Here is a 25,954-nt window from a genome sequence, read left to right as displayed (position 1 = left end):
CATCCGGTTAAAAAAAATTAAGGTTATAATTATATTACGTGCATAAAAATATAAAATATTTATTTTTGAGATATATGCTATATGTCTTGTGGCCACCTTATGTTTATGGGTTTGGAAGTCGGTAGGCGCAACCGAGGACCTCTCCACCCGGTGACTTACGATCGGTTTACGATTATGTATGGGTACGGATATCCAGTCCAAGGGCTGTGGTGTTCTCTACCACCCAGTATACTGTGGTTTAGTCTGATCAGGCGTTTACGTTATGTTATGGGCCACTTGCTTAGAAACATTATCTCTACCAGAAAATTATGATATGACATGACAGAGCTCTATTGAGCAAAGCTTTTACGTATGATTTTCAGATATGCACGTAGTTATAATTATTCATGATACGATTTTCACTGTACGCTTTACGATACCATATTTTTACGTTGCATGCGATTTTATGATATATATTTACTTGTTATTCACGATATATACATGTTGAGTCTTTAGACTCACTAGACTTGATTGTTGTAGGTAATGATGAGGTCGAGACGGAGGCTGGAGACCAGTGAGCTATCTTGGGGCAGCAGTAGTAAACCCGAGGACCTCATGTTTTAGTTTATGCATCTTTTATTATTCAAACTCAGTTTTAATACGTTGGATTATTTTTAAATTGTTGTTTGAAAACAATATTTGCTTCCGCTGTTATTTTAAAGTTATAATTATTTACATGTTTATTTTATAAATGAGGCAAGAGAATTATTTCTTTAGAAAAATTTTTAATAATTCCGCTAAAATATGAATACGAAATACGGGCCTTTACAAAATCTCTACCAACCTTTTTGCTACACCTTGTACACATCCTAACGCCATTAAACCATCAATATAAGTACCATTAAGCTTCTCGAATAGACCCCGAAAGTTGCTGGAATTTTGGCTCCTTGAAATTCCTACAAACCCTAATTCACCAAGCCGCGTTTATATCGATTCTAGACAAAAGCGAACGTGTCCAGCACCTAACCAGCTATTCTAGAACCAAGACCGAGCTCAAGAGATCCTCCCTGAACCATCTCGGCTAACCCTACTGCGCAAAAAACTGGCCCTGCACGCTACCCCCGAAGCACACCCAAACAAGCTAAAAAACATTCCCCCTCTCTCGATCAGATTCATGGTCATGTCCAGCAGCATTCGAGCCATATCCATCCATGAATTAGCCGCACCAGGGTCTAGTCCAGGGCTAAGAATATCTCTCACACTGCCGGCTCGTTCGAATCCTCCTCGCGATAGAAAGCGGCTCAACGACTTAAGCGAACACTCGAACTCCACTCAACTCCAGCCCTTAAACAACATATAAATTGACCTTAACAAACCCTCAGCAACCCCTCAGTAGTCCCCCTGCACACAAATCACCAAAAACGTGAGTAACAACACGAGCAAGAATTTAAAAATCAAAAAACTTGCATAAAACCGACCCTTATACTAGCCGAAATGAAACATTCATGCATCAACATATACATCAGCAATAATATGGCGTGAATGAAGAGAGGAAGAGGATACATGCTTGCCTTAAAGATTTAAGAACAAAAAATTGTTGAATTTCACGTCGGGGAGGCGCCGAAGGAGAGGGGAAATTGTCTTTCTTGAAAGAAAAAGTGGAGTAGGCGTTTTTGTGAAGGGCCTAAAACTCCTTTCTTGAAAATTTGCGGAAAATTAAAAATTTTCTTTTTAAAAGAACTTAAATGGCCTCATTCATAAAATCACTGGTGAATCAAGTTCAATATTTCAAAATATTGCAGCGGAAGAAAATCAAAGTTTTGCCAACAACAACGATTTAAAAATATCCAACAACTGATAAAAATTGTTTGCGAAGAAAATAACAACTGCTGCTCTGAGGTCCTCGGGTGCCACTACTGCCGACCCAAGCTGGCTCACTGGTCCCCGCCCTCGGCCCTGGCCTCATCAGTACCTACAACAATCAAGTCTAGTGAGCCTAAAGACTCAGCATGCATAAATCGCAGGTAACGAGTAAAAATCTGAATTTAAAATATGCATGTGATAAAATATCCTGTCCTGAGGCATACTGAAAATAATCTGTACTGAGCAATTATAATACGTGCATAACTGAACTGGAAATCACTGTAAAAATATTTGCTCCTTGGAGCCTGTACTGAAATATCTGGTAAAATTTTCTGTTGAGATTATGTTTTACGCCTGTGGCCACTGCACTAAGCTGAACTGATCGGTAACTGGCTACCGGGGAGGCTGAAACTGATCTGAGCTGGCCGGTCACTGGCGACCGGGTGGTACCATACTGAGCTGATCGGTCACTGGCGACCGTATAAAATAACACTCCCACATAGTGAATGAACCACAAGCCATATCGCATAAATCTCAAAAATAATCATTTTCTATTTAATGCACGTAAAATAATTAACTGGCATAATGAAAATTCCTGTAATTTTACCAACTGGATTGGATTGGATCGTTCCCAGGCTCGCTCCAACCTAACTGTGCCATGAAAAATATGCAATAGCTTAAACATGACCAACTATGCAATTTACGTTCAAAAGATGCGACTATGACGCCTAATGACTACGCATTTAATCATGACTCCGAGCCAACCTGAACCGACACTGAACCGACGTATAGTCATGATTAAAATACGCTGAAAAATCATAAAATAATGTTCCTAAAATGATAGGGTCGAAATCTAGGTGAAATGGAGGCCAAAACACGAAACGCTCTTTCGAGAGTCAATTTGGCACATTGCACCGTAAATTCTCGTACGACCTCAAAAATGATCCAAATGACGAACGGTCGAAAACATGACCTTCCCAAATCAATGAGGCACTGTCCAGTCCAAGGCCATGGGCTAAAAGCCAACCAAGAACTCAAACGACGCTTCTGAACAGCAGCATACTTGCTGTCAAAAGATACAGCAGCTGCGCACTTGTTTTTCCTTGTGTCGTTTTCGAGGCTATCGGCCATTGGGGCGTGAACCACCGACCAGAGACTTTTACCAACATCCCAAGGAATGATTTGAACCATGGCTAAGGGCCATAGGCCAGCCACAATCCGCATCACACCATATCTTAACCGAAGGGTCCAACCGAGAGCAACATGCATGCGTGTGTGGTGTTTATGCTATGATCGATGTCTTGCGTCGTTCCAGTGGCCATTTGATTGACCATGGCACGATCTAGACATCTAGGAGCATGATATGAACCGTGGCTAAGGGCCATAGGCCAACCAAGATCCATACCAAGCACAAAAGGGACGAACCAAAAGCTGAACAAATGAAGAAGCCGAATGGGGAAAGGGGCTGTTCTTGTTGATTATTTAAAAACCGATGAGCCATGGACCAAGCCACCAAAAGGGCGACTTAGTCACGTCTTAGACATGCTAGGGAAGTGATCCAACCATGGCTAAAGGCCCTTGGGGCAGCCAAGATCAGATCCACAACCCTTGACACAAAACTGAAATTTCGAATCACATTTCTGCACTTATGGGGAACTTGCTGTCATTCTGAATTTCCAGCAAGCATGGGGCTGGTTTGAATGGACCAACATGGTCCTAATGCATCCTACTACATGTATACAAGCCGCCTTGGGAGCCTGGAGTCGATCCAATACCTGAAACCATCAAAACTCAGAAAAACGTGAAGCTTGCCATGAAGAGCCGAAAATTCTGCATGTGTTTTCCCAAAATATTTTGACATGTATCTCGGTTTTTGCATGCTAAAACATGATCATGTACTGAAAAATAAATGATAATATGACTTGATTGAGGTTTAAAAGAAATCTAGACATGCCTGGTTTCGTTTTGAAAGAAAACGAACGAAACAACGACGACTCGGCACGGAGGAGGTGGAGCGCTTCTTGTCTACCTTTCTTGAACTCGATTTCTCTCCCTTATTTTCCTACTGGATTCCCACGGTTCTCAGCTTAAAATTTCACTCAGATTTCGAAAGAAAAGAGAGGGGGAAAAATGGTTAGGAAGGTGAGGAGAAAGGGTGCAAGATATAAGGAATGAATCAAGACTAAGTCCACCCTCCTTTTGAATTTGAATTGTTGTTTGATATCAAGTCTTCTTGGGGATAAGGTGGCCGAATATTGGCTTGATTCTAGTCTAGGATATGTCCATTTATTTAATTAAATTGTGCTCCCAAAAATCCTAGAATTATCCTACTAATTACATGCAAAGAATTGGTCAAAGTTGGTGAGTTGGAAAATGAATCTTCTAGCACTAAGGGTGGCCGAAAGATGCATGATAAAATAAAGGGAAATGTTGATTATCTAGTCAACTAATAATCCTTGAAAGCCTTACTAATCCTTTAAATAATTTAGTGAGCTAACCCCTTAATTTAATAACTTAAATGAGTTCATTTCTTAATCACCTCAAATAATTAAATTAAAATCCTCAACTAACTTAAATAATTCCTTAAACTTCTTTTTTTTAACTTAAATGAACTTACTTGCTAGCTAAATTAACTTCTGGAAATATTTCTCAAATCTTAAATTCTATCTCAAAACTCCAACTCCGGTCCGGCCTCACTGAAAATACTGAAATGCTAAAAATCAAACTGCTGAACTGAAATAATAAATAATTAACTTCAAACAAATGCATTTAAAATAATCATGCAATGAAGTCAATTAAATTTAAAAATCTAGAATTATGCATGGCTTATACGTCTACTGATTTACGGGTTCTACAATCCTTCCCCCCTTAAATAAATTTCGTCCTCGAAATTAGAACTCACCGAATAACTCGGGGTATCGACTTCTCATCTCCGGCTCAGACTCCCACGTAGCTTCCTCCTCTGAATGGTTGAGCCATTTGACTTTGACTCGCTTAACCAACTTGTTCCGAAGTTTCTTCTCCTGTCTGTCTAGGATCTGCACGGGTCTCTCCTCATAAGATAAGTTCGGAGTAAGCTGCAACGGCTTGAAATTCAGCACATGCGAAGGATTTGCCATATACTTCCTCAGCATGGAGACGTGAAAGACATTGTGTACTCCGGCCAGATTTGGCGGAAGAGCCACACGATACGCTAGCGTCCCAACTCTGTCGAGGATCTCAAACGGTCCAATGAATCTCGGACTGAGCTTCCCTTTCTTGCCAAATCTCATGACACCCTTCATAGGTGCCACTTTCACGAAGACATGATCGCCCACTGCAAACTCTAATTCTCTCCTCCGCTGATCGGCATAACTCTTCTGTCGGCTCTGAGCAGTCCTCATCCTATCACGGATCTTGACTACTACATCTGCTGCCTGCTGAACAATCTCTGGACCCAACTCTGCTCTCTCTCCTACTTCATCCCAATGAACATGAGATCTACACTTGCGACCATACAGCGCTTCATACGGAGCCATACCTATAGACGACTGGAAACTGTTGTTATAGGTGAACTCTACCAATGGTAAGTTCGACTCCCAACTCCCAGAGAAATCAATGACGCAAGCACGGAGAAGATCCTCTAAGATCTGAATAACTCGCTCCGACTGTCCATCTGTCTGCGGATGGAAAGCTGTGCTAAACAGCAACTTCGTACCCAAAGTCGAATGCAAGCTCTTCCAAAACGAGGAAGTGAATCTGGGATCTCTGTCGGATACGATAGAAACTGGAATACCATGGAGTCGGACTATCTCTCGGATATACAGCTCTGCATACTGAACCATGGTGAAAGTCGTCTTAATAGGCAAGAAGTGCGCTGATTTGGTAAGACGATCTACAATCACCCAGATAGCATTCGATCCTCTGGCTGACCTCGGCAATCCGGTCACAAAGTCCATGGTAATGTTCTCCCACTTCCACTCGGGAATAGGAAGAGGCTTGAGCAAACCTGCTGGTCTCTGATGCTCGGCCTTCACTAACTGGCAAGTCAGGCACTCGGATACAAAACGCCTGACGTCCTTCTTCATCCCTGGCCACCAATACAGTAGCTGCAGATCTTTGTACATCTTCGTACTCCCAGGGTGAATGGAGTACGGGGACGTATGGGCCTCTGATAAGATGTCTGCTCGGATAGAATCACTGCTGGGAACCCATATCCTATCTCGGTATCTCACAATACCGTCGCTGACTGAATACAAAACACTGCCCTTAGCTTCATCTCTCTTCTTCCACTGTGCCAACTGCTCATCTGCTGCCTGACCGCTGCGAATACGGTCAATAAGAGAGGACTGGATAGTCGAGGTAGATAAACGAGGAACTCTACCTCGAGGGTAAGTCTCAAGATCAAACCTCTGCATCTCGATCTGAAGAGGTTTCTAAATCGTCAAATGAGCCATCACTGCGACTTTCCTGCTCAAAGCATCCGCAACTACATTAGCTTTACCCGGGTGGTAGCTAATGTCACAATCGTAGTCTTTCACAAGCTCCAACCAACGTCTCTGACGCATGTTCAGCTCCTTCTGCGTAAAGAAATACTTGAGGCTCTTATGGTCGGTAAAGATCTGACACTTCTCTCCATACAGATAGTGCCTCCAAATCTTCAAAGCAAAAACTACGGCCGCTAACTCCAGATCATGGGTGGGGTAGTTCTTCTCGTGGATTTTCAGCTGTCGAGAAGCATACGCTATCACTCTCCCATGCTGCATCAAAACTGCACCTAAACCAAGCTTTGAAGCATCGGTATAAAGGACAAACTCACCAGATCCTGACGGTACAGCCAAAACGGGTGCTGAGATAAGAGCTTGCTTCAAAGTATCGAAGCTCTTCTGACACTCCTCGCTCCACACAAACTTCACATTTTTCTTTGTCAGTGCTGTGAGTGGAACGGCGATAGAGGAAAATCCTTGGATGAATTTCCTGTAATATCCTGCTAGCCCAAGAAAACTGCGGATCTCTGATGCATTCTGAGGCACAACCCAATCTCTGACTGCTGCAACTTTCGCCGGGTCTACCTCAATACCACTGCTAGAAACAATGTGGCCCAAGAACGCCACCTTCTCTAACCAGAATTCGCACTTACTGAACTTTGCGAATAGTTTATGTTTCTGCAATGTCTGCAACACTGTGGTCAGATGCCTGCTGTGCTCCTCCCGATTCTTGGAGTAGACAAGAATGTCATCTATGAACACTATCACAAACTGGTCAAGGTACGGCTGAAATACGCGATTCATTAGATCCATGAAGATCGCTGGCGCATTCGTCAGACCGAACGGCATCACTAGGAACTCGTAGTGGCCATAACGAGTCCTGAAAGCTGTCTTCGAGACATCAGCATCTCTCACCCTCAACTGGTGATAACCGGAACGCAGATCTATCTTGGAGAAAATCGAAGCTCCCTGCAACTGGTCAAACAGATCCTCAATCCTCGGCAGTGGGTATTTATTCTTCACTGTAACCCTGTTCAACTCCCGGTAGTCAATGCAAAGCCTCATCGAGCCATCCTTCTTTTTCAAGAATAAGACTGGCGCGCCCCATGGAGAAAAGCTCGGACGAATGAACTCCTTGTCGAGAAGTTCCTGGATCTGCTTCTTAAGCTCTGCCATCTCTGTCGGTGCTAGTCGGTATGGCGCTTTGGATATCGGAGTCGTACCTGGCATAAGCTCAATGGAAAACTCCACCTCTCTCTCTGGTGGCATACCAGAGACGTCTTCGGGAAAAACGTCTAAGAAATCTCTAACAATCGGAACATCCGAGGCTGACTGGCTGGGTTCCTCGGGGACAGATAAAAGGGTTGCTAGAAATGCCCGACACCCTCTATGCATGAGCTTCCTAGCCTGAACATAAGGAATAATGCGCGGTAAGGAAAAGTACCTGTCCGGCTCAAATAAGAACTGCTCCATTCCAGGCGGTCGGACAAGAACGGATCTCCGCTGGAAGTCTATCAACACTCTGTTCCTCAATAGCCAGTCCATCCCTAGGATGATGTCAAATTCCGGCATCGGTAGCACAATCAGATCCGCATAAACAAGATTACCGTGCAGCTCAAGGTCTATATCTCGGATAACATTGGTCGCTGCCATCTCCTCGCCTGACGGCAACACTACTGAAAAGGCTGTATCTAGCCCAATGGTCTGGATCTTGAGAAAGTTTGCAAAGACCTCCGAAATAAATGAGTGAGTGGCCCCTGAATCTATCAAGGCCTTGGTAGCGGAACCAGATATAAAAATTCTCCCTGTCAACAACATAGTCTCCGGGTTGGCTTCCGCGGCATGGAGAGCAAAAACTCTGCCTTGGGTAGGCAGATTCCTCTGAGGGCACTGCAGCAACATGTGGTCTGGACTGCCACACTTAAAACACTTTCCTGAGCCAGCCATACATGCTCCAGGATGGCGACGTGAGCACCTGGGACAGACTGGGTGCTCCTGAGTCCTCGGGGCTGGGCGTCCCCGCTGCTGCTGCTGCTGCTGCTGCTGGCCTCTGTTCCTGGGCGGTCCATGAAAAGGCCTCTTATTCTGCTGCTGATGCTGATGAGGAGGAGGGCGGTGCGGTGCCTGGACTGGGCGCTTGCCCTGGCGATCCCTCTCGATATCCCGCAGATCCTGCTCTGCGGCTAAGGCCTTGGAGACGGCAACCTCATAAGTAGCAGGGTCAGATACCCTAACATCCCGGCGCAAGATCGGCCGTAAACCCACCAGGAAGTGCATCAGCTTGGCTTTGGCATCATTCGCTATCAGAGGCACAAAGTGACAGCCCCTCTCGAACTTACGGATAAACTCCGTAACCGACATATCCCCCTGTCTCAGGCTCATGAACTCGGTGGTCAGCCTGGTGCGAACCTCCTCAGCAAAATACTTGGAGTAGAAAACCTCCGTAAAGCGGGTCCAAGAAAGTGTAGCCAATGTCAGGGCTACCGAAGCTCCTTCCCACCATAAGCGGGCGTCTCCAGTGAACAGGTAGGTGGCACATCGGACTCGGTCTGCGTCCCCCAGCTCCATAAAATCGAAGATAACCTCGAGGGATTTGATCCATCCCTCGGCAACCATGGGGTCAGATGTCCCAGAGAATTCCTTCGGGCGCATCTTCATGAATCGCTCATAAACAGCCTCGGGCCTTGTCGGCCTGGCTGCGGCTGCGGCTACGGCTGCGGCATTGCCCCCCGCAAACTGTGCGAAGAACTGTGCCATCCCAGCTAACATCTGGGCACTCATGTCCGATGGTGGCGGTGGAGGAGGTGGTAGGTCTCCCTCCGGTCTATGCTCCTCTCTGTCCTCTCGGCGAGGCTCCACCTCTCTGTTGCGCTCTAAAATGCGTCTAGGGGGCATACTGTTCCAACATAACCCATACGTAACTAACATGCATAATTCCATAATTTATTTTAAATGAACTCTGAAATACTGAAAATCTGGAAGCATGCTGACAAAATAATTCATGCTTTAACTAAAATGCTGAACAAAATGCTGAACTGAAAAACTTACAGACCAAAGGCGTGGCTTCGTGAGCTTCTCGCGGTCAGTAGTAGTGAAACCCTATACAGAACCACCGCTCTGATACCAACTGTGAAGGGCCTAAAACTCCTTTCTTGAAAATTTGCGGAAAATTAAAAATTTTCTTTTTAAAAGAACTTAAATGGCCTCATTCATAAAATCACTGGTGAATCAAGTTCAATATTTCAAAATATTGCAGCGGAAGAAAATCAAAGTTTTGCCAACAACAACGATTTAAAAATATCCAACAACTGATAAAAATTGTTTGCGAAGAAAATAACAACTGCTGCTCTGAGGTCCTCGGGTGCCACTACTGCCGACCCAAGCTGGCTCACTGGTCCCCGCCCTCGGCCCTGGCCTCATCAGTACCTACAACAATCAAGTCTAGTGAGCCTAAAGACTCAGCATGCATAAATCGCAGGTAACGAGTAAAAATCTGAATTTAAAATATGCATGTGATAAAATATCCTGTCCTGAGGCATACTGAAAATAATCTGTACTGAGCAATTATAATACGTGCATAACTGAACTGGAAATCACTGTAAAAATATTTGCTCCTTGGAGCCTGTACTGAAATATCTGGTAAAATTTTCTGTTGAGATTATGTTTTACGCCTGTGGCCACTGCACTAAGCTGAACTGATCGGTAACTGGCTACCGGGGAGGCTGAAACTGATCTGAGCTGGCCGGTCACTGGCGACCGGGTGGTACCATACTGAACTGATCGGTCACTGGCGACCGTATAAAATAACACTCCCACATAGTGAATGAACCACAAGCCATATCGCATAAATCTCAAAAATAATCATTTTCTATTTAATGCACGTAAAATAATTAACTGGCATAATGAAAATTCCTGTAATTTTACCAACTGGATTGGATTGGATCGTTCCCAGGCTCGCTGCAACCTAACTGTGCCATGAAAAATATGCAATAGCTTAAACATGACCAACTATGCAATTTACGTTCAAAAGATGCGACTATGACGCCTAATGACTTCGCATTTAATCATGACTCCGAGCCAACCTGAACCGACACTGAACCGACGTATAGTCATGATTAAAATACGCTGAAAAATCATAAAATAATGTTCCTAAAATGATAGGGTCGAAATCTAGGTGAAATGGAGGCCAAAACACGAAACGCTCTTTCGAGAGTCAATTTGGCACATTGCACCGTAAATTCTCGTACGACCTTAAAAATGATCCAAATGACGAACGGTCGAAAACATGACCTTCACAACTCAATGAGGCACTGTCCAGTCCAAGGCCATGGGCTAAAAGCCAACCAAGAACTCAAACGACGCTTCTGAACAGCAGCATACTTGCTGTCAAAAGATACAGCAGCTGCGCACTTGTTTTTCCTTGTGTCGTTTTCGAGGCTATCGGCCATTGGGGCGTGAACCACCGACCAGAGACTTTTACCAACATCCCAAGGAATGATTTGAACCATGGCTAAGGGCCATAGGCCAGCCACAATCCGCATCACACCATATCTTAACCGAAGGGTCCAACCGAGAGCAACATGCATGCGTGTGTGGTGTTTATGCTATGATCGATGTCTTGCGTCGTTCCAGTGGCCATTTGATTGACCATGGCATGATCTAGACATCTAGGAGCATGATATGAACCGTGGCTAAGGGCCATAGGCCAACCAAGATCCATACCAAGCAACAAAAGGTACGAACCAAAAGCTGAACAAATGAAGAAGCCGAATGGGGAAAGGGGCTGTTCTTGTTGATTATTTAAAAACCGATGAGCCATGGACCAAGCCACCAAAAGGGCGACTTAGTCACGTCTTAGACATGCTAGGGAAGTGATCCAACCATGGCTAAAGGCCCTTGGGGCAGCCAAGATCAGATCCACAACCCTTGACACAAAACTGAAATTTCGAATCACATTTCTGCACTTATGGGGAACTTGCTGTCATTCTGAATTTCCAGCAAGCATGGGGCTGGTTTGAATGGACCAACATGGTCCTAATGCATCCTACTACATGTATACAAGCCGCCTTGGGAGCCTGGAGTCGATCCAATACCTGAAACCATCAAAACTCAGAAAAACGTGAAGCTTGCCATGAAGAGCCGAAAATTCTGCATGTGTTTTCCCAAAATATTTTGACATGTATCTCGGTTTTTGCTTGCTAAAACATGATCATGTACTGAAAAATAAATGATAATATGACTTGATTGAGGTTTAAAAGAAATCTAGACATGCCTGGTTTCGTTTTGAAAGAAAACGAACGAAACAACGACGACTCGGCACGGAGGAGGTGGAGCGCTTCTTGTCTACCTTTCTTGAACTCGATTTCTCTCCCTTATTTTCCTACTGGATTCCCACGGTTCTCAGCTTAAAATTTCACTCAGATTTCGAAAGAAAAGGGAGGGGGAAAAATGGTTAGGAAGGTGAGGAGAAAGGGTGCAAGATATAAGGAATGAATCAAGACTAAGTCCACCCTCCTTTTGAATTTGAATTGTTGTTTGATATCAAGTCTTCTTGGGGATAAGGTGGCCGAATATTGGCTTGATTCTAGTCTAGGATATGTCCATTTATTTAATTAAATTGTGCTCCCAAAAATCCTAGAATTATCCTACTAATTACATGCAAAGAATTGGTCAAAGTTGGTGAGTTGGAAAATGAATCTTCTAGCACTAAGGGTGGCCGAAAGATGCATGATAAAATAAAGGGAAATGTTGATTATCTAGTCAACTAATAATCCTTGAAAGCCATACTAATCCTTTAAATAATTTAGTGAGCTAACCCCTTAATTTAATAACTTAAATGAGTTCATTTCTTAATCACCTCAAATAATTAAATTAAAATCCTCAACTAACTTAAATAATTCCTTAAACTTCTTTTTTTTAACTTAAATGAACTTACTTGCTAGCTAAATTAACTTCTGGAAATATTTCTCAAATCTTAAATTCTATCTCAAAACTCCAACTCCGGTCCGGCCTCACTGAAAATACTGAAATGCTAAAAATCAAACTGCTGAACTGAAATAATAAATAATTAACTTCAAACAAATGCATTTAAAATAATCATGCAATGAAGTCAATTAAATTTAAAAATCTAGAATTATGCATGGCTTATACGTCTACTGATTTACGGGTTCTACAGTTTTACTGCTGGAATTATCACATGGAGGCTGCTGATGGAGAGGGGGTGGGCGGCGAATGGGAGAGAATAAGGTTAGGGTTAATTAAGGTGTCATTAATATAATTTAAACATGCATTAATGGGCTTAAACTTAGTTTTAAAATGATTAAAAGGGATTTTTAGCCCACTAAGCATGAAAACATACCCAACAAGCCCAAACACAATCCCGAAAAATATTTAGTTTTTGTTCATTTTTGAAAATATTGCCCGAGCCCTCAAAAAGTCTTCCGAATCGTTAAAATTTGCGTACCGATTAAAAATATGCTCTGGCGGGTAGAAATATCCAACAAAGCCCATGTCTTAAAAAATAAACTTATAAAACCATATATTAATAAATATCTAATAAAAATAATTTTCATGATAATTCGCCAGTCTCCGTTCCTCGATCAAGCGCAAGATGCATCTAGAAACCCTAATGCATTAACTTTTAAAATAATAGTGAAATGAATCTTATCATGAAATAATTATGCATTAAATGCATAAAAATAAATAAACACATCTTTTAGATAAAACCCTAGATTGCATGCATTCAGGTTACATAACTTAAATTTATTGGACCTTACATACAACTCTCCTCCCCTTAAAATAAAATTTCGTCCTCGAAATTTAAGACATACCTATAAACTCCAAGTAGCGAGTCCTCATCTCGCCCTTAGTCTCCCTAGTAGCCTCCTCCTTGGAATGATTAAGCCACTTCACATTGACTATGTGGATCACCTTGTTCTGGAGCCTCCTCTCCTGTTTGTCCAAAATCTGAGTGGGTCTCTCCTCGAGTGACAGGTGCGATGTCAGCTGAAGTTGTTTATAGTTCAGCACATACGAAGGATTCGACATTTACTTCTGCAGTATAGAGACGTGGAACACATTATGAACTCCCGACAGATTTGGCGGCAATGCAACTCTGTATGCAAGTGTCCCAACTCTCTCTAGGATCTTGAACGATCCAATGAATCTAGGGTTGAGCTTGCCCTTCTTCCCAAATCTCATCACACCCTTCATCGATGCGTCTTTAACAAAAAAAGCATGATCCCCTATTGCGAACTCGAGATCTATGCGCCTCTGATCTGCATAACTTTTCTGGCGGCTCTGAGCGGTCCTCATCTTGTCCAAAATCATGTCCACTAACTCTGCTGTCTGCCTGACAATATCCGGACCCAACTCTGTACTCTCTCCTACCTCATCCCAATACACCGATGACCTACACTTCCTTCCGTATAATTCCTCGTATGGAGCCATAACGATCGATGCCTGATAACTGTTGTTGTATGTGAAATCCAGAAGTGGTAACTTTGGCTCCCAGCTGCTCTGAAAGTCTATCATGCAATCTCGGAGTAGGCCCTCCAGATTCTGAATCACCCTCTCTGACTGCCCGTCTGTCTGAGGATGGAAGACAGTACTGAACAACAGCTCAGTAACCAATGCCTGGCGTAAACTCTTCCAGAATGCAAACGTGAACCTCGGATCCTTATCTGACACGATGGACAGTGGAATCCCATGCAGTCCGACTATCTCTTTGATGTACAGCTTTGCATACTGAGTCATGGTGAAAGTCTTCTTGATCGATAGAAAATGAGCTGATTTAGTGAGCCGATAAAAATCACCCAGATGAAATTAAATTTTCCAGTAGTCCTTGGAAGTCCCGTCACAAAGTTCATGGTGATGTTCTCCAATTTTCACTCGGGAATAGGGAGTGGTCTCAGCTTCCCTGCACGTCTCTTATACTCTTCCTTAACCTGCTGACAATTCAAACACTCGGAAACAAATAGAAGAACATCCTGCTTCATGCCCGGCCACCAATAAAGAGTCTGAAAGTATTTATACATCTTCGTACATCCTGGATGGAATATATGGTGTTGTGGGCCTCAATAAAGAGATCTTCTCTAAGGGAATCGTCGTCAGGAACCCATAGACAGTCCCTATATCTGACTATGCCATCCACAACTGCATACAGTTTTTGGCCTTTGCCTCGTCCCTCTGTCTCAACTTCTGCAACTGCTCGTCAGAAGTTTGCCTGCCCGAATTTTGTCTCTCAATGTCGGTTGTACTGTCTGAGTAGAAAGATTTGAGGCCCCGCCCCTGGCATAAACTGCAAGCTCAAATCTCTGAATCTTCACCTGTAGTGGTCTTTGTACCGACAAATGAACAATCACTGCGTGTTTTCTGCTCAGAGCGTCTGCAACAGCATTAGCCTTACCCAGATGGTAGCTAATGTCACAATCATAATCCTTCACAAGCTGTAGCCATCTCCTCTGCCTCATGTTCGTCTCTTTCTGTTAGAAGATGTACTTAAGGCTCGTGTGATTAGTGAAAATCTTGCACTTATTTCCATACAGATAGTGTCTCCAAATCTTCAGAGCAAATAACACTGCTGCTAGCTCGAGATCATAGGTCAAATAGTTTTTCTCAAGGCTATAACTCTGTCATGCTGCATCAGAACCACGCCCAAACCGAGCTTTGAAGCATCTGTATAAATCACGAACTCTCCCTGCCCAGATGGCATAACTAGAACTGGTACAGTAGTAAACGCTTGCTTCAATCTATCAAAGATCTCCTGGAACTCAAATCCCCAAATAAACTTGGCATTCTTCTTCATCAAGGAAGTCAAAGGCACCGCAATGGAAGAGAATCCCTGTATGAATTTCCTGTAGTACCCAGCCAATCCCAAGAAACTACGGATCTCTGTCACGCTCTTAGGCACTGGGCAATCTCTGACTGCCTCGACCTTACGTGGTCGACCTCAATACCATCCCGAGATACAATGTGGCCCAAGAACGTTACTCTATCAAGCCAGAACTTGCACTTACAGAACTTGTAATACAGCCGTCGGTCTTGTAGAGTCTGCAGTACTATCCTCAGATGCTGACTGTGCTCCTCCATGATCTTCGAATAGATCAGGATATCGTTAATGAAAACAATGATGAACTGATACAAGTATGGCTGAAACACGTGATTCATGAGATCTATGAAGATCGCTGGTGCGTTCTTCAAGACGAAGGGCATCACCATAAACTCATAAAGCCCATAACGTGTCCTGAAGGATGTCTTATGCACGTCAGACACTCTCACCTTCAGCTGATGGTATTCGGATCAAAGATCTATATTCGAAAATACCAAAGCCCCTGAAGCTGGTAAAAAAATTCCACAATCCTTGGTTGTGGATATTTTTTCTTGACTGTGACCCTGTTCAGCTCTCGGTAGTCAATGTAAAGCCTCATGCTACCATCCTTCTTTTTAACGAACAGTACTGGAGAACCCCATGGAGAAAAGATAGGGAGAATAAATCCCTTTTATAGCAAATCATGTACCTGATATTTCAGTTCTTTCATCTCGACAGGTGCTAGACAGTAGGGCGCCTTAGAAATCGACACTGTACCTGGCATGAGCTCAATAGAAAAGTCCACCTCCCTGTTTGGTGGAAGGGCCTAAAACGTCGTCAGAAATGCGACATCTGCTGATATCTGGATACCTCAAAGATAAACGGATTACCACTAGGCGATCGGAAATATACTGATATCTGTCGAAAATCTATGACATCTCCGTTCAACGAAAGCCAGTCCATACCCAAAATAATATCGAACTCCGACAACGGTAGCACTATCAAATTTGCCTGTACCGTATATTTCTGTAACCGTAGATCCAATCCCTTCACTATCTTGGAAGTGAACATCTGATCCCCGGATGGAATAGATACTCAGAACCATGAATCAATCACCACTGGTATGATTCCTAGTCGCTTGATGAAAGATTCAGATATAAACGAATGTGTAGCTCCTGAATCTAGCAATGAATGCGTGGCTACACATGAAACATATATCCTTCCTGCGACAAAACATACCATAAAATCTGATCGCGTTGAAAGTTAAGAAATTTCTTACAAGCAATTATCCCAAAATCCTCAAAAATCACGGATTTGATCCCAAGTAACTCACGAAAATTTAAAAAATAAACCTCAACGATTCAGAATTTGCATTTTATCCCCTTAAAATTTGAAAATCTACACTTTTACTCCTAAATTTTTATCGAAATATGCAAGTCGACTCCTCAACATTTTCGAATTCTAACTCCAAAAATCGTAAAATTCTCGAAATATGAGAAGTAAACCTCAAAAATCTATATTTTTCAACTAAGTCCTCAAATTTCTCAAATAATGCACCATAATCCTTCTCTGTTTGAAATTTCAGCAAATATTTCTCATAATAATAAAATCACTTAATGCATTCAAAATGGTAAACACATTAAACTTAAGCGTAAAAGTAGCCGGTGATCAAAGTGGAATCTGGCTCTGTCTCTGCCTCTGCCTCCTCGGCATCCATCACGTATGCCCTGCCAGTAGTGAGGCCCTTGTTCTGAGGAAAATCTGCCGCTTTGTGTGTGGGGACCCGGACACTAATTATCTTCTTAATCGCTATTAGGATCAATTTACTAATCAAGTAATTAGGGCCATAAATTTTTTTCTTTAAACTGCGGAACGTAATGAGATTAATCTAATATACAAACAGTATAAAACTACAAGTTTTGTACAACATGCATTCTAGTTCCAAATTAAGGTTCAACTACTACAACCAAGTAATGAAACCTATCTACATCAAAGTCCGGAATCACCACTCTAATCTCAATCTCTCATCATCTTCTCGACCCATGATCCTGTCCCACCTGTTGTCATGCACACATACAAACAAGACAACAGCCGGATAACTCCGGTGAGAATAAATCCTAGTATAAATCATGTATACATGCATTTCATATAACAACATATATAAAAGCATGAAATAGATATCAAGACATGTATCATAATCTGAAATCATAAATTGATATCAAACAGTAATTCATACTCTGAACATGTATCACCTAAGAAATATGAATCAATATAAACTCTGAATCATACTTTGTGATTCTAAGACTCTGACTCAATCTCTCATCTAGGGATCCCAGTCTGAATAAGAACGTAACAAGTCTCCCACCTATCTCTTACGTTCGTGGTGGTTGTAATTGATACGTCCCTATTCCTGGACTTTGTTCTGATCTGTATCGAATAGTCTGCAATAAGGGCTGCTCTGTCTCTTAAGCACATCGATACACCAAACGTCCAATGTCTTGGCAGATCTGCCAAAGACTTGGCATGTCTGCCAATCCTATTCTGACAATGAGCAATGGGCCAGTGATCGCTCTGTCAAAACCTTGCCCCTCTGCCATTGACTGTCCCTCAATAGCTATCTGCTATCTACTGCTTTTATACACATCAATAAAATCAGCATACTCAAACAAAGCATACAAAGGTATAAAAACAATAACATACAAGTATGTGGTTTAGGGAAACTCGAGTTAAATCTAACTCCTAGTCGATCTCCCAATTCACATCGATTTATACCTTTCTTTCCGTCGGTCTGTCGAAGTCAAAGTCTTGAATCTGAATCTGTCAATGTCAATCAATCTGAAATGACAATATCGAGGAGTAAATATATCAATACACAACTCAATTCAAAACCTATTTTGATCAATACTCAAATCAAACATAATCTGATCCATATCAACGATATCATGATACAATCGAATTCATTACTGAATCTGATCAATCTAAATCAACTGATGTCTCGACGGCATAACAATACAGTCTCGCTAACCCCGTCAATCTCAACATCACAGATATAATACCAGAGCTCATAATCAATATCAATACAACTCGTAATTTCAACGATAATACAAATCTAATTCCGAATCTCAATCAAATCGACTCCGAAAATCATAAAAATTACATAAGCAGTCTGTTCTTTAATCTGACATCAAATATACGATGTCTACTGTATCAAAAACACCATATATGATTCATGTTCAATTCTTAAAATATCGTAATTTCAAATCGTATTTAAACGTAACAAACTTACGTCCAGTTGAAGCCTACGTCGATAGGAACGCAGTACTGAAGTCGGATTAAAATTCCAACGGAGGGATCTTTCACAATCACAATCTAAAAGGCGCAAGGATTTTCTTCTCGAAAGCTTCGACCCTTTTCTGAATTTGTGAGGGGAAGACGTGTAATTCTTATATATATATTGCATGCAACACCAGGAAACGTGGCTTATTTTTCATGCTGCACGTCACACCGCGGGTGCGCTCACTTTTGCACCGCGGGTGCGCTCAGTGTACTGATATACAATCAATTTTTCAAGAAGCTTGGACCGCGGGTGCGCTCACTTTTATACCGCGGGTGCGGTGACCTCACTGTAGCAACACCGCGGTTGCGGTCTGTCTAGCACCGCTGGTGCGGTTACCCTCTAGTAGCAAATCTCATACCCTACTGTAAAAATGCCCACTCTCTGTCCATCAACCGCGGGTGCAGTAGCTTCCTAGCACGGGTGCGCTCGTGCTAATGTAACTCTTCCACATTTCATGAACTACAACCGCGGGTGCGGTCCATTTCTTACCGCGGATGCGGTGGCACTTTGCCAATAAACTCAAGTTTTGCAACGTTGTTTCTCCCCTTCAGTTCTTGCATTTCTTATTCATAATATATATATCATTTCAGACATATCACCAAGAATCTCGGGCATTACATTGTGCCCCTACTGTTTGCACATGAAGCATATGAAGCTGCTCCCCCCCCCCACACATGCATTTTCTGTAGTGCAATCTGTTGCACTGCTTGCACTCGTGTCCCTCCGCCGGCTTAGGAGCCCCGGGTGCCTGAGGTGGCCTCTACTGTCTAGGCCTCTGAAACATTCCCTGTAAACTGCTTCTTTTGTGGCTGTGAACTGGACTGGGTTTGCTGTCCCCTCCGCTGCACCACAAAATCGATGTCTCGCAGCACCTGCACCGCCTGAAAAGCACAGGCGGTGGCCTTGTCATAACTCACCGGTCTCATCAACATAACATCCCTTCGTAGGGTGGGTCTCAGTCCATCCATGAAATACCTCAGTTTCTTGGCGGCATATCTATCAATAAGGGGCACAAAGTGGCAACCCCTATCAAACTTCCGAATAAACTCAGCCAAAGTCAAGTCTCCCTGGCGGAGACTCATGAATTCCCTTGTCAGGAGGCCCCTGACATCAGCTGGGAAGTACTTGACGTAGAATAGCTCCTTGAATCTGTCCCAGGTTCGAGGAGCCAAGTCCACGACATGCGCGGCTCCATCCCACCACAGGGATGCATCATCCCTCAGCATATATGTGGCGCACCTGACCCGGTCGCCATCTCTCATCTACAAGTACTCAAAGTGCAGCGCCAACGATCGAATCCATCCCTCTGCCAAGAATGGATCAGTGGTACCATCGAACTCCTCCAGGTTGAGCCGTCTAAACTGCTCAAGAAAATCAATCTAAGCTCTAGGAGCCTGCTGCACCATGAAAGTAGCTAAACATGCACCGTAAATCATCGTAAAACGTATATCATGTACATATCCAGGTGATCGCGGTAAATAATTTAAAACATTAAAGATTACAGACTTGAGGCTTGAAAACTGAGCTGCGGAAGCTGGTGGTGGTAAAACCCTATACAGGATCCTTGCTCTGATAACAAATGTGACGTCTACTAATCTAAAATGCTGTAAACTTTTTTTTTACAAGCTCATTTTTAGAAAATAAACATTTAACTATATTGCATACATGCAACCATACTGAAAATATGCTATTTAAAAATAATCGTAAACAATCAATCAATAGAATACTATAGTTTAAAATTTTCCAAATCGGCCCTTAACCATGCAGGAACAAAATTAAAACTGAGTAAAATACAGAAAATCAACATCATAACATAATAACGTATAAACTGATCATGTCTACTAAAAAATCATGAAATCGTGATGTGTGGAAAAGTGTGGTCCTCGGGTCGTTCATGCACATCCAACCCTGCCAAACTCAAATTTCGGCACCTCCAGTCTCCTCATCCAAATGCTCACCTTCATCATACACGCCTAGTGAGTCTAAAGACTCAACACACCTATACCGTGATATCAAATACATATACATTTCATGTAGCAGTGAAAAAACTGTATTCAACCTACATTTCATGATCAGAGAAAAAACTCGTATGCATAATCATAACATGTCATAACATAATAATAATCATAGCACATATCAACATATACGTGGTCATTTTCCTTATTTGAATTCTATTCGTCAGCTGTGACTTTCGTATTATCATGTAAGTCGATGCATCCATCTACGTGTAACCGTGGTACCCGGGGCTGGGGACATCAGCGACGGCATTACCCGCCCTTTGAGCCTTCGCCTTACATATCATCGTATTAACGTATTCGTATTAGTCACAACCAACTCCCTTTCTTCAAAAACATGTCATCATATTTATCACTTAATAAAACATGCATATACATAAGCTTTTCTTAAAATCAAGCATGCAACATAATTTTCATAATTATATAAAAATCATATACGTGATACATAAACATTTAAAAACATGATAAATTTTTGCTCAGGGCGGTGCCAGGACAAAAAACTCACCCCGGTGTAAAATGACCACTTTGCACCCGGAAAACAAAATGACCGTTTTACCCCTGGACCTCTAAATTTCGACCCGAAGCTTACCAAACTTCTTAAAATATCCCAAAACATAATTAAAGTTGTTTCTTAGATGTAAACTAGAGACTGTTTCAAAACATAACAGATGCATTTTAAAACTTGGACTGGGTCCCGATTTTAACTAGAATCGAACCAAACATTAACCAATTTTCTCCCAATCTTTTACCACACCTTATAAAAAAATTAACAGCCTTAAAAACCTCAAGACCAGACCCCTAAAACTCTTGACCTCGCCCTGAATGTTTCTGGAAAAATTTTGCAACTCTCCAATCGAAACCCTAGGCGCAAAAACCCTCAGTTATTCGTCCCTAACTCAAGATCAAGCAGACCAACCTCGAGCCTTTAACTCTTAAGCCACCCTCAGACCCTCCTAGACCTGCTGAACCCACGGCCCCAGCACCACGCAAGTCGTGAAATGCACACACTCGCTATTTCCCCTAAGCCGCAACAATCGAGTCACCTAACCCTTCCCCGCGATCGGCCTGCTACAAGGTTGGTTCCAGTGGTGGTTGAGCCTCCTTGTAATGCCCGAGATTTTGATTCTATTAATCTGATATGATTTATTGATTATGAATTGATGTGATTATATCCGGGCTATCCCGAGACCAGATTGAGCAATGCAGATGAAGTTACACAAGTGGTGGACAGAACTAGTGGCGCCCGAGCGGTAGTGTTTGACCGCCCGAGCGCCATTGTGCAACTAGTGTATGCTTCGGACAGAAGATGTGGCGCCCGGGCGGTAGTTTTTGATCGCCCGAGCGCCAAGGAATAATCGGGAGGCAGAATCCCTCGCGCCTGGGCGGTAAGTTTCAACCGCCCGAGCGCCGAGCAAGCGCCCGGGCGGAAATATATGACCGCCCGAGTGCCAACCGAGATTCAAGAAAAAAATGACACGTTGCTGAAACATGCAACCTAGGATATATATACATATGTACGTTTGTTTCATTCAGTAGAAAGAAAAGAGAAGAATCGAGAAAAGGTTCCTATATATGTGTTGAAAATTCTTACGCCTTTTGAGAGAAATCCGTCCGTCCGAATTGTAATCTAACTTCAGTACTGTAATCCTATCAACGTAGGCCACAACTTGACGTAAGTTTTGCTACGTTTTGACATGCTTTGAAATTATGTCATTGTCAGAATTGAATATGATTCATATATGATGTTCTTGATATGTTAGACATCGTAGAATCGAAGTCAGATTAAGAAACAGCTTGATTATGGAATTATTATGAATTTTCAGACATATATCGATTGATATTGGAAAGATTTGAATTATAGATGATTATAGAATGTATTGGATATGGGTTATGGATTGTAACTGTTATCTGGTGATGTTGTATTGACGGGGATACTGAGATGGTACAACTATGCCGTTGATTTTGAATTAAATCCAGATTAATCAAATTCAGTTTTGAAGTGAGAATGGAACATTGATATTTTTGATTATCAATATGTCATTTCAGATTTACAGAGACAGTCTTGAGTTCAGAACTGATATTGCTTCAGACCGGGACTACAAACGGAAGGTATAAGTCAATGTGGTATTGGGAGATCGACTTAAGTCGGTTTAGACTTGAGTTTCCCTAAATCACATACTTTACTTTATTGCATTGATATTTGCATTGATTTGATTGATGTACTTGTTCTCTTGATTTATAGATAGCAGGTATTAGACGAGTAATCTTGTGACAAAAGTGCCTGATAGTGGCGGGATCGCCACGGGCACATTGCACGATGTCACAAGATAGTGTATGGGCGATAGTGCCAAAGTCTGTCACCGGATGATTGGCTATCGATGTGGATAGAAATGTGGCTTCTTCTATTACTGGTGATCGGTATTGTATCGATGTGGATAGAATCGTAACTCTTCTATTACTGATGACCGATATCATATCGATGTGGATAGAATCAGAGTTTCTTCTATTACTGGTGACCGATAGTATATCGATGTGGATAGAATCAGAGCTTCTTTTATTACTGGTGATCGATACCCTATCGACGTGGATAGAACTGGAGTCTTTTCTATTACTGTTGGTCGATATGGGAATGCCAACTTCTGGAAACCGGGATCCCTAGACTAGGATTGAGTCTAGTCTGAATTGTAGAGTTACGAGTATTGTCGACAGTCTGATATTGATTATGTTTCAGATTTTGATACATATTGCTGTTATCTGTTACATGCTTTATATTTGTTTATATGATTGCATGTTTCGTTGATTTATACTGGGATTATATTCATACCGGAATTATCCGGCTGTTGTCTTGTTTGTATGTGTACATGACAACAGGTGGGACAGGATCAGGGTCCAGGAGATGAGGAGAGATCGTGATAGAGTGGAGACTTCGGACTTTGATGTATATAGGGTTTGGGTACTTGATAATTAGATGTTGAACCTCAGTTTTTACTGATTTGTAGACGGTACAGGACTTGTACTTTATTGTATACTGAGTTGTATATTAGTTTAATTTCACTACATTCCGCATTTAAAAGAAAAAATTTTATGACCCTAATTAGATTAGTAAATTGATCCTGATGACGATTAAGAACTGATTAGTGTCCGGATCCCCACAACAGGTGGTATCAGAGCGATAGATCCTTGAGACTGAGATAGGAGCTAGTGAGCGGGGTAGAACGTGTTTTCTTTCCTTCTTTTGATTGCTAGCAAGATTTACTGCTTTATAATGCATGTTTATCTGTTTATCTGACTTGACTTGAAAACATGTGTTATTGAGAATGAATCAGAGCCGATTCTGGATCAGCAGTAAGATGATCGGAGGAGGACTGAAATAGAATTCTTGTTTGGGGTTACTAATCCTTTTGATTATCAGATATGCCTCCGGGAAGAGTACCTGAACAGGGTAGTACTTCAAATCCTCCCATGGATGTGACAGCTACTCCCATGGAGAAATTGTTGAAAAGGTTTCAGTCATTCCATCCACCAACTTTGAAGGGTACGGAGAATTCCGTGGAATGTGAGAGCTGGTTGGACGATAATGAAATGATGTTCGAATCTTTGGAGTATACTGATGAGAAGAGGGTGAAACTGATCAGACACCAGTTGCATGACGTTGCCAAAAACTGGTGGATCACGACGAAACGGGCATTGGAACAACGAGGTACGGCCATTACCTGGAATGTGTTTAAGGCTGAATTTTATCAAAGGTTCTTTCCAGTATCGTATAGAAAGGACAAGGGAGCCGAGTTTGCAAATTTGAGACAGGGCCAGTTAAACATTGAGGAATATGTGGCTAAGTTCTCTACACTGCTCCGATTTGCTCCCCACGTAGCTGAACATGATGAGGCCGTTGCGGACCAGTTCATAAATGGCCTAAATCCTGAAATCTTTACCTTGGTGAATACCGGGAGGCCAAACAACTTTACCGATGCCTTGAACCGAGTTAAGGGAGCTGAAGCTGGTCTGACGAGACAGAAAGAGGCTTCGTTTGTGTCTTCAGAACCGAGATCACAGATGCCTCCACCGGCTCCTCGATTTGAGAGCGGCAGTGGTAGTGGGAAGTAAGATTTCCTGAAAGCTAAGGGGAAGAAATTCAAGAAAGCTGGAAGTAGCTCATCCATTTCGAGTGGCTCTAGACAGACTGGTCAGGGCCAGAGTTATACAGGACCATACTGAAGTACTTGTGGAGGGAATCATTCCACAGAGCAGTGCCGAGGAGTGTTCGGCAACTGCCGCATTTGTAAACAGCATGGACACTTTGCCCGAGTGTGTCCACAGCGAGGTGCCCAGGGATCCCAGGCCGCTGAGTCATCTGGATCAGTGGCCCAGACAGGAAGACGATCTTCTGCCGTTCATTCCTTTCAGCCAGCACCGTCTACTCAGTCACAGCAGAGGCCAGGAGGGAGCCAGACGGCGAACCAGCCTCCTAGACAGCAGGCCCGACTATTTTCTTTGACTGAGGAGCAGACACAGGATGCACCTGATGATGTCGTGGCAGGTAACTGTTTTATTTCTGGTTATCCTGGATATGTATTGATTGATACTGGTGCATCCCATACATTTATGTCTGAGCGATTTGCCTAGATGCATTCTTTGCCTGTTGAGTCATTGCCTGCAGTAGTGTCTGTCTCTTCTCCGTTAGGGACAGGTTTGATGTCAGTGAAATCTGTTAAATCTAGAATACTGCAGTATGATGGGCATGAGATTGAGTTGGACTGTATTGTGCTTGGGATATCTGATTTTGATTGTATTATCGGTATCGATACGTTGACCAAGTACAGGGCTACAGTCGATTGTTTCCACAAGATTGTTCGGAGAAGGTATATAAGTTGATCCTAGTAAGGTTGAGGCAGTGATTTCTTGGCCGAGACCGACATCTGTACCAGAGATACACAGCTTTATGGGTTTGGCAGGATATTATCGCCGATTTATTAAAGATTTTTCGAGTATTGCCAAACCGATTACACAGTTGACTCAGAAAAATGCTCCGTTTGTTTGGTCTGAAGAATGTGAGACCAGTTTTGTTGAATTGAAGAAGAGATTAACCAGTGCGCCTGTGTTGACGATTCCTTCAGGTACTGGTGACTTTGTGGTTTATTGTGATGCGTCTCATCGAGGGTTGGGGTGTATACTGATGCAGCGAGGGCATGTCATTGCATATGCCTCGAGACAGCTGAAACCACATGAAACTCGTTACCCAATTCATGATCTTGAATTGGCAGCCATTGTCTTTGCTTTAAAGATATGGCGACATTAACTCTACGGTGAAAAATTTGAGATATATTCTGATCATAAGAGCTTGAAGTATTTGTTTTCACAATCTGAGTTGAATATGAGACAGAGAAGATGGCTTGATTTGCTAAAGGATTTCCATTGTGAAATCAAATACTACCCAGGAAAGTCCAATGCAGCAGCCGATGCACTGAGTCGAAAGGTATGTTCTTTA

The 25,954-nt window shown here is 42.5% G+C and overlaps 1 protein-coding gene across 1 annotated transcript; it reads right to left on the bottom strand.

Annotated features, from left to right (window-relative positions):
* Positions 1–19,221: 19,221 nt before the first annotated feature.
* On the bottom strand, positions 19,222–19,680 carry LOC142537679 (uncharacterized). The gene has a single exon (XM_075643174.1). The coding sequence runs from the start codon at positions 19,678–19,680 to the stop codon at positions 19,222–19,224; it is 459 nt and encodes a 152-aa protein (XP_075499289.1).
* Positions 19,681–25,954: the final 6,274 nt, after the last annotated feature.

Source organism: Primulina tabacum, chromosome 2, assembly GCF_025594145.1.
Source record: "Primulina tabacum isolate GXHZ01 chromosome 2, ASM2559414v2, whole genome shotgun sequence".
In the NCBI taxonomy this organism is placed as follows: domain Eukaryota; kingdom Viridiplantae; phylum Streptophyta; class Magnoliopsida; order Lamiales; family Gesneriaceae; genus Primulina; species Primulina tabacum.
This window is presented reverse-complemented; position numbering and strand designations above follow the sequence as displayed.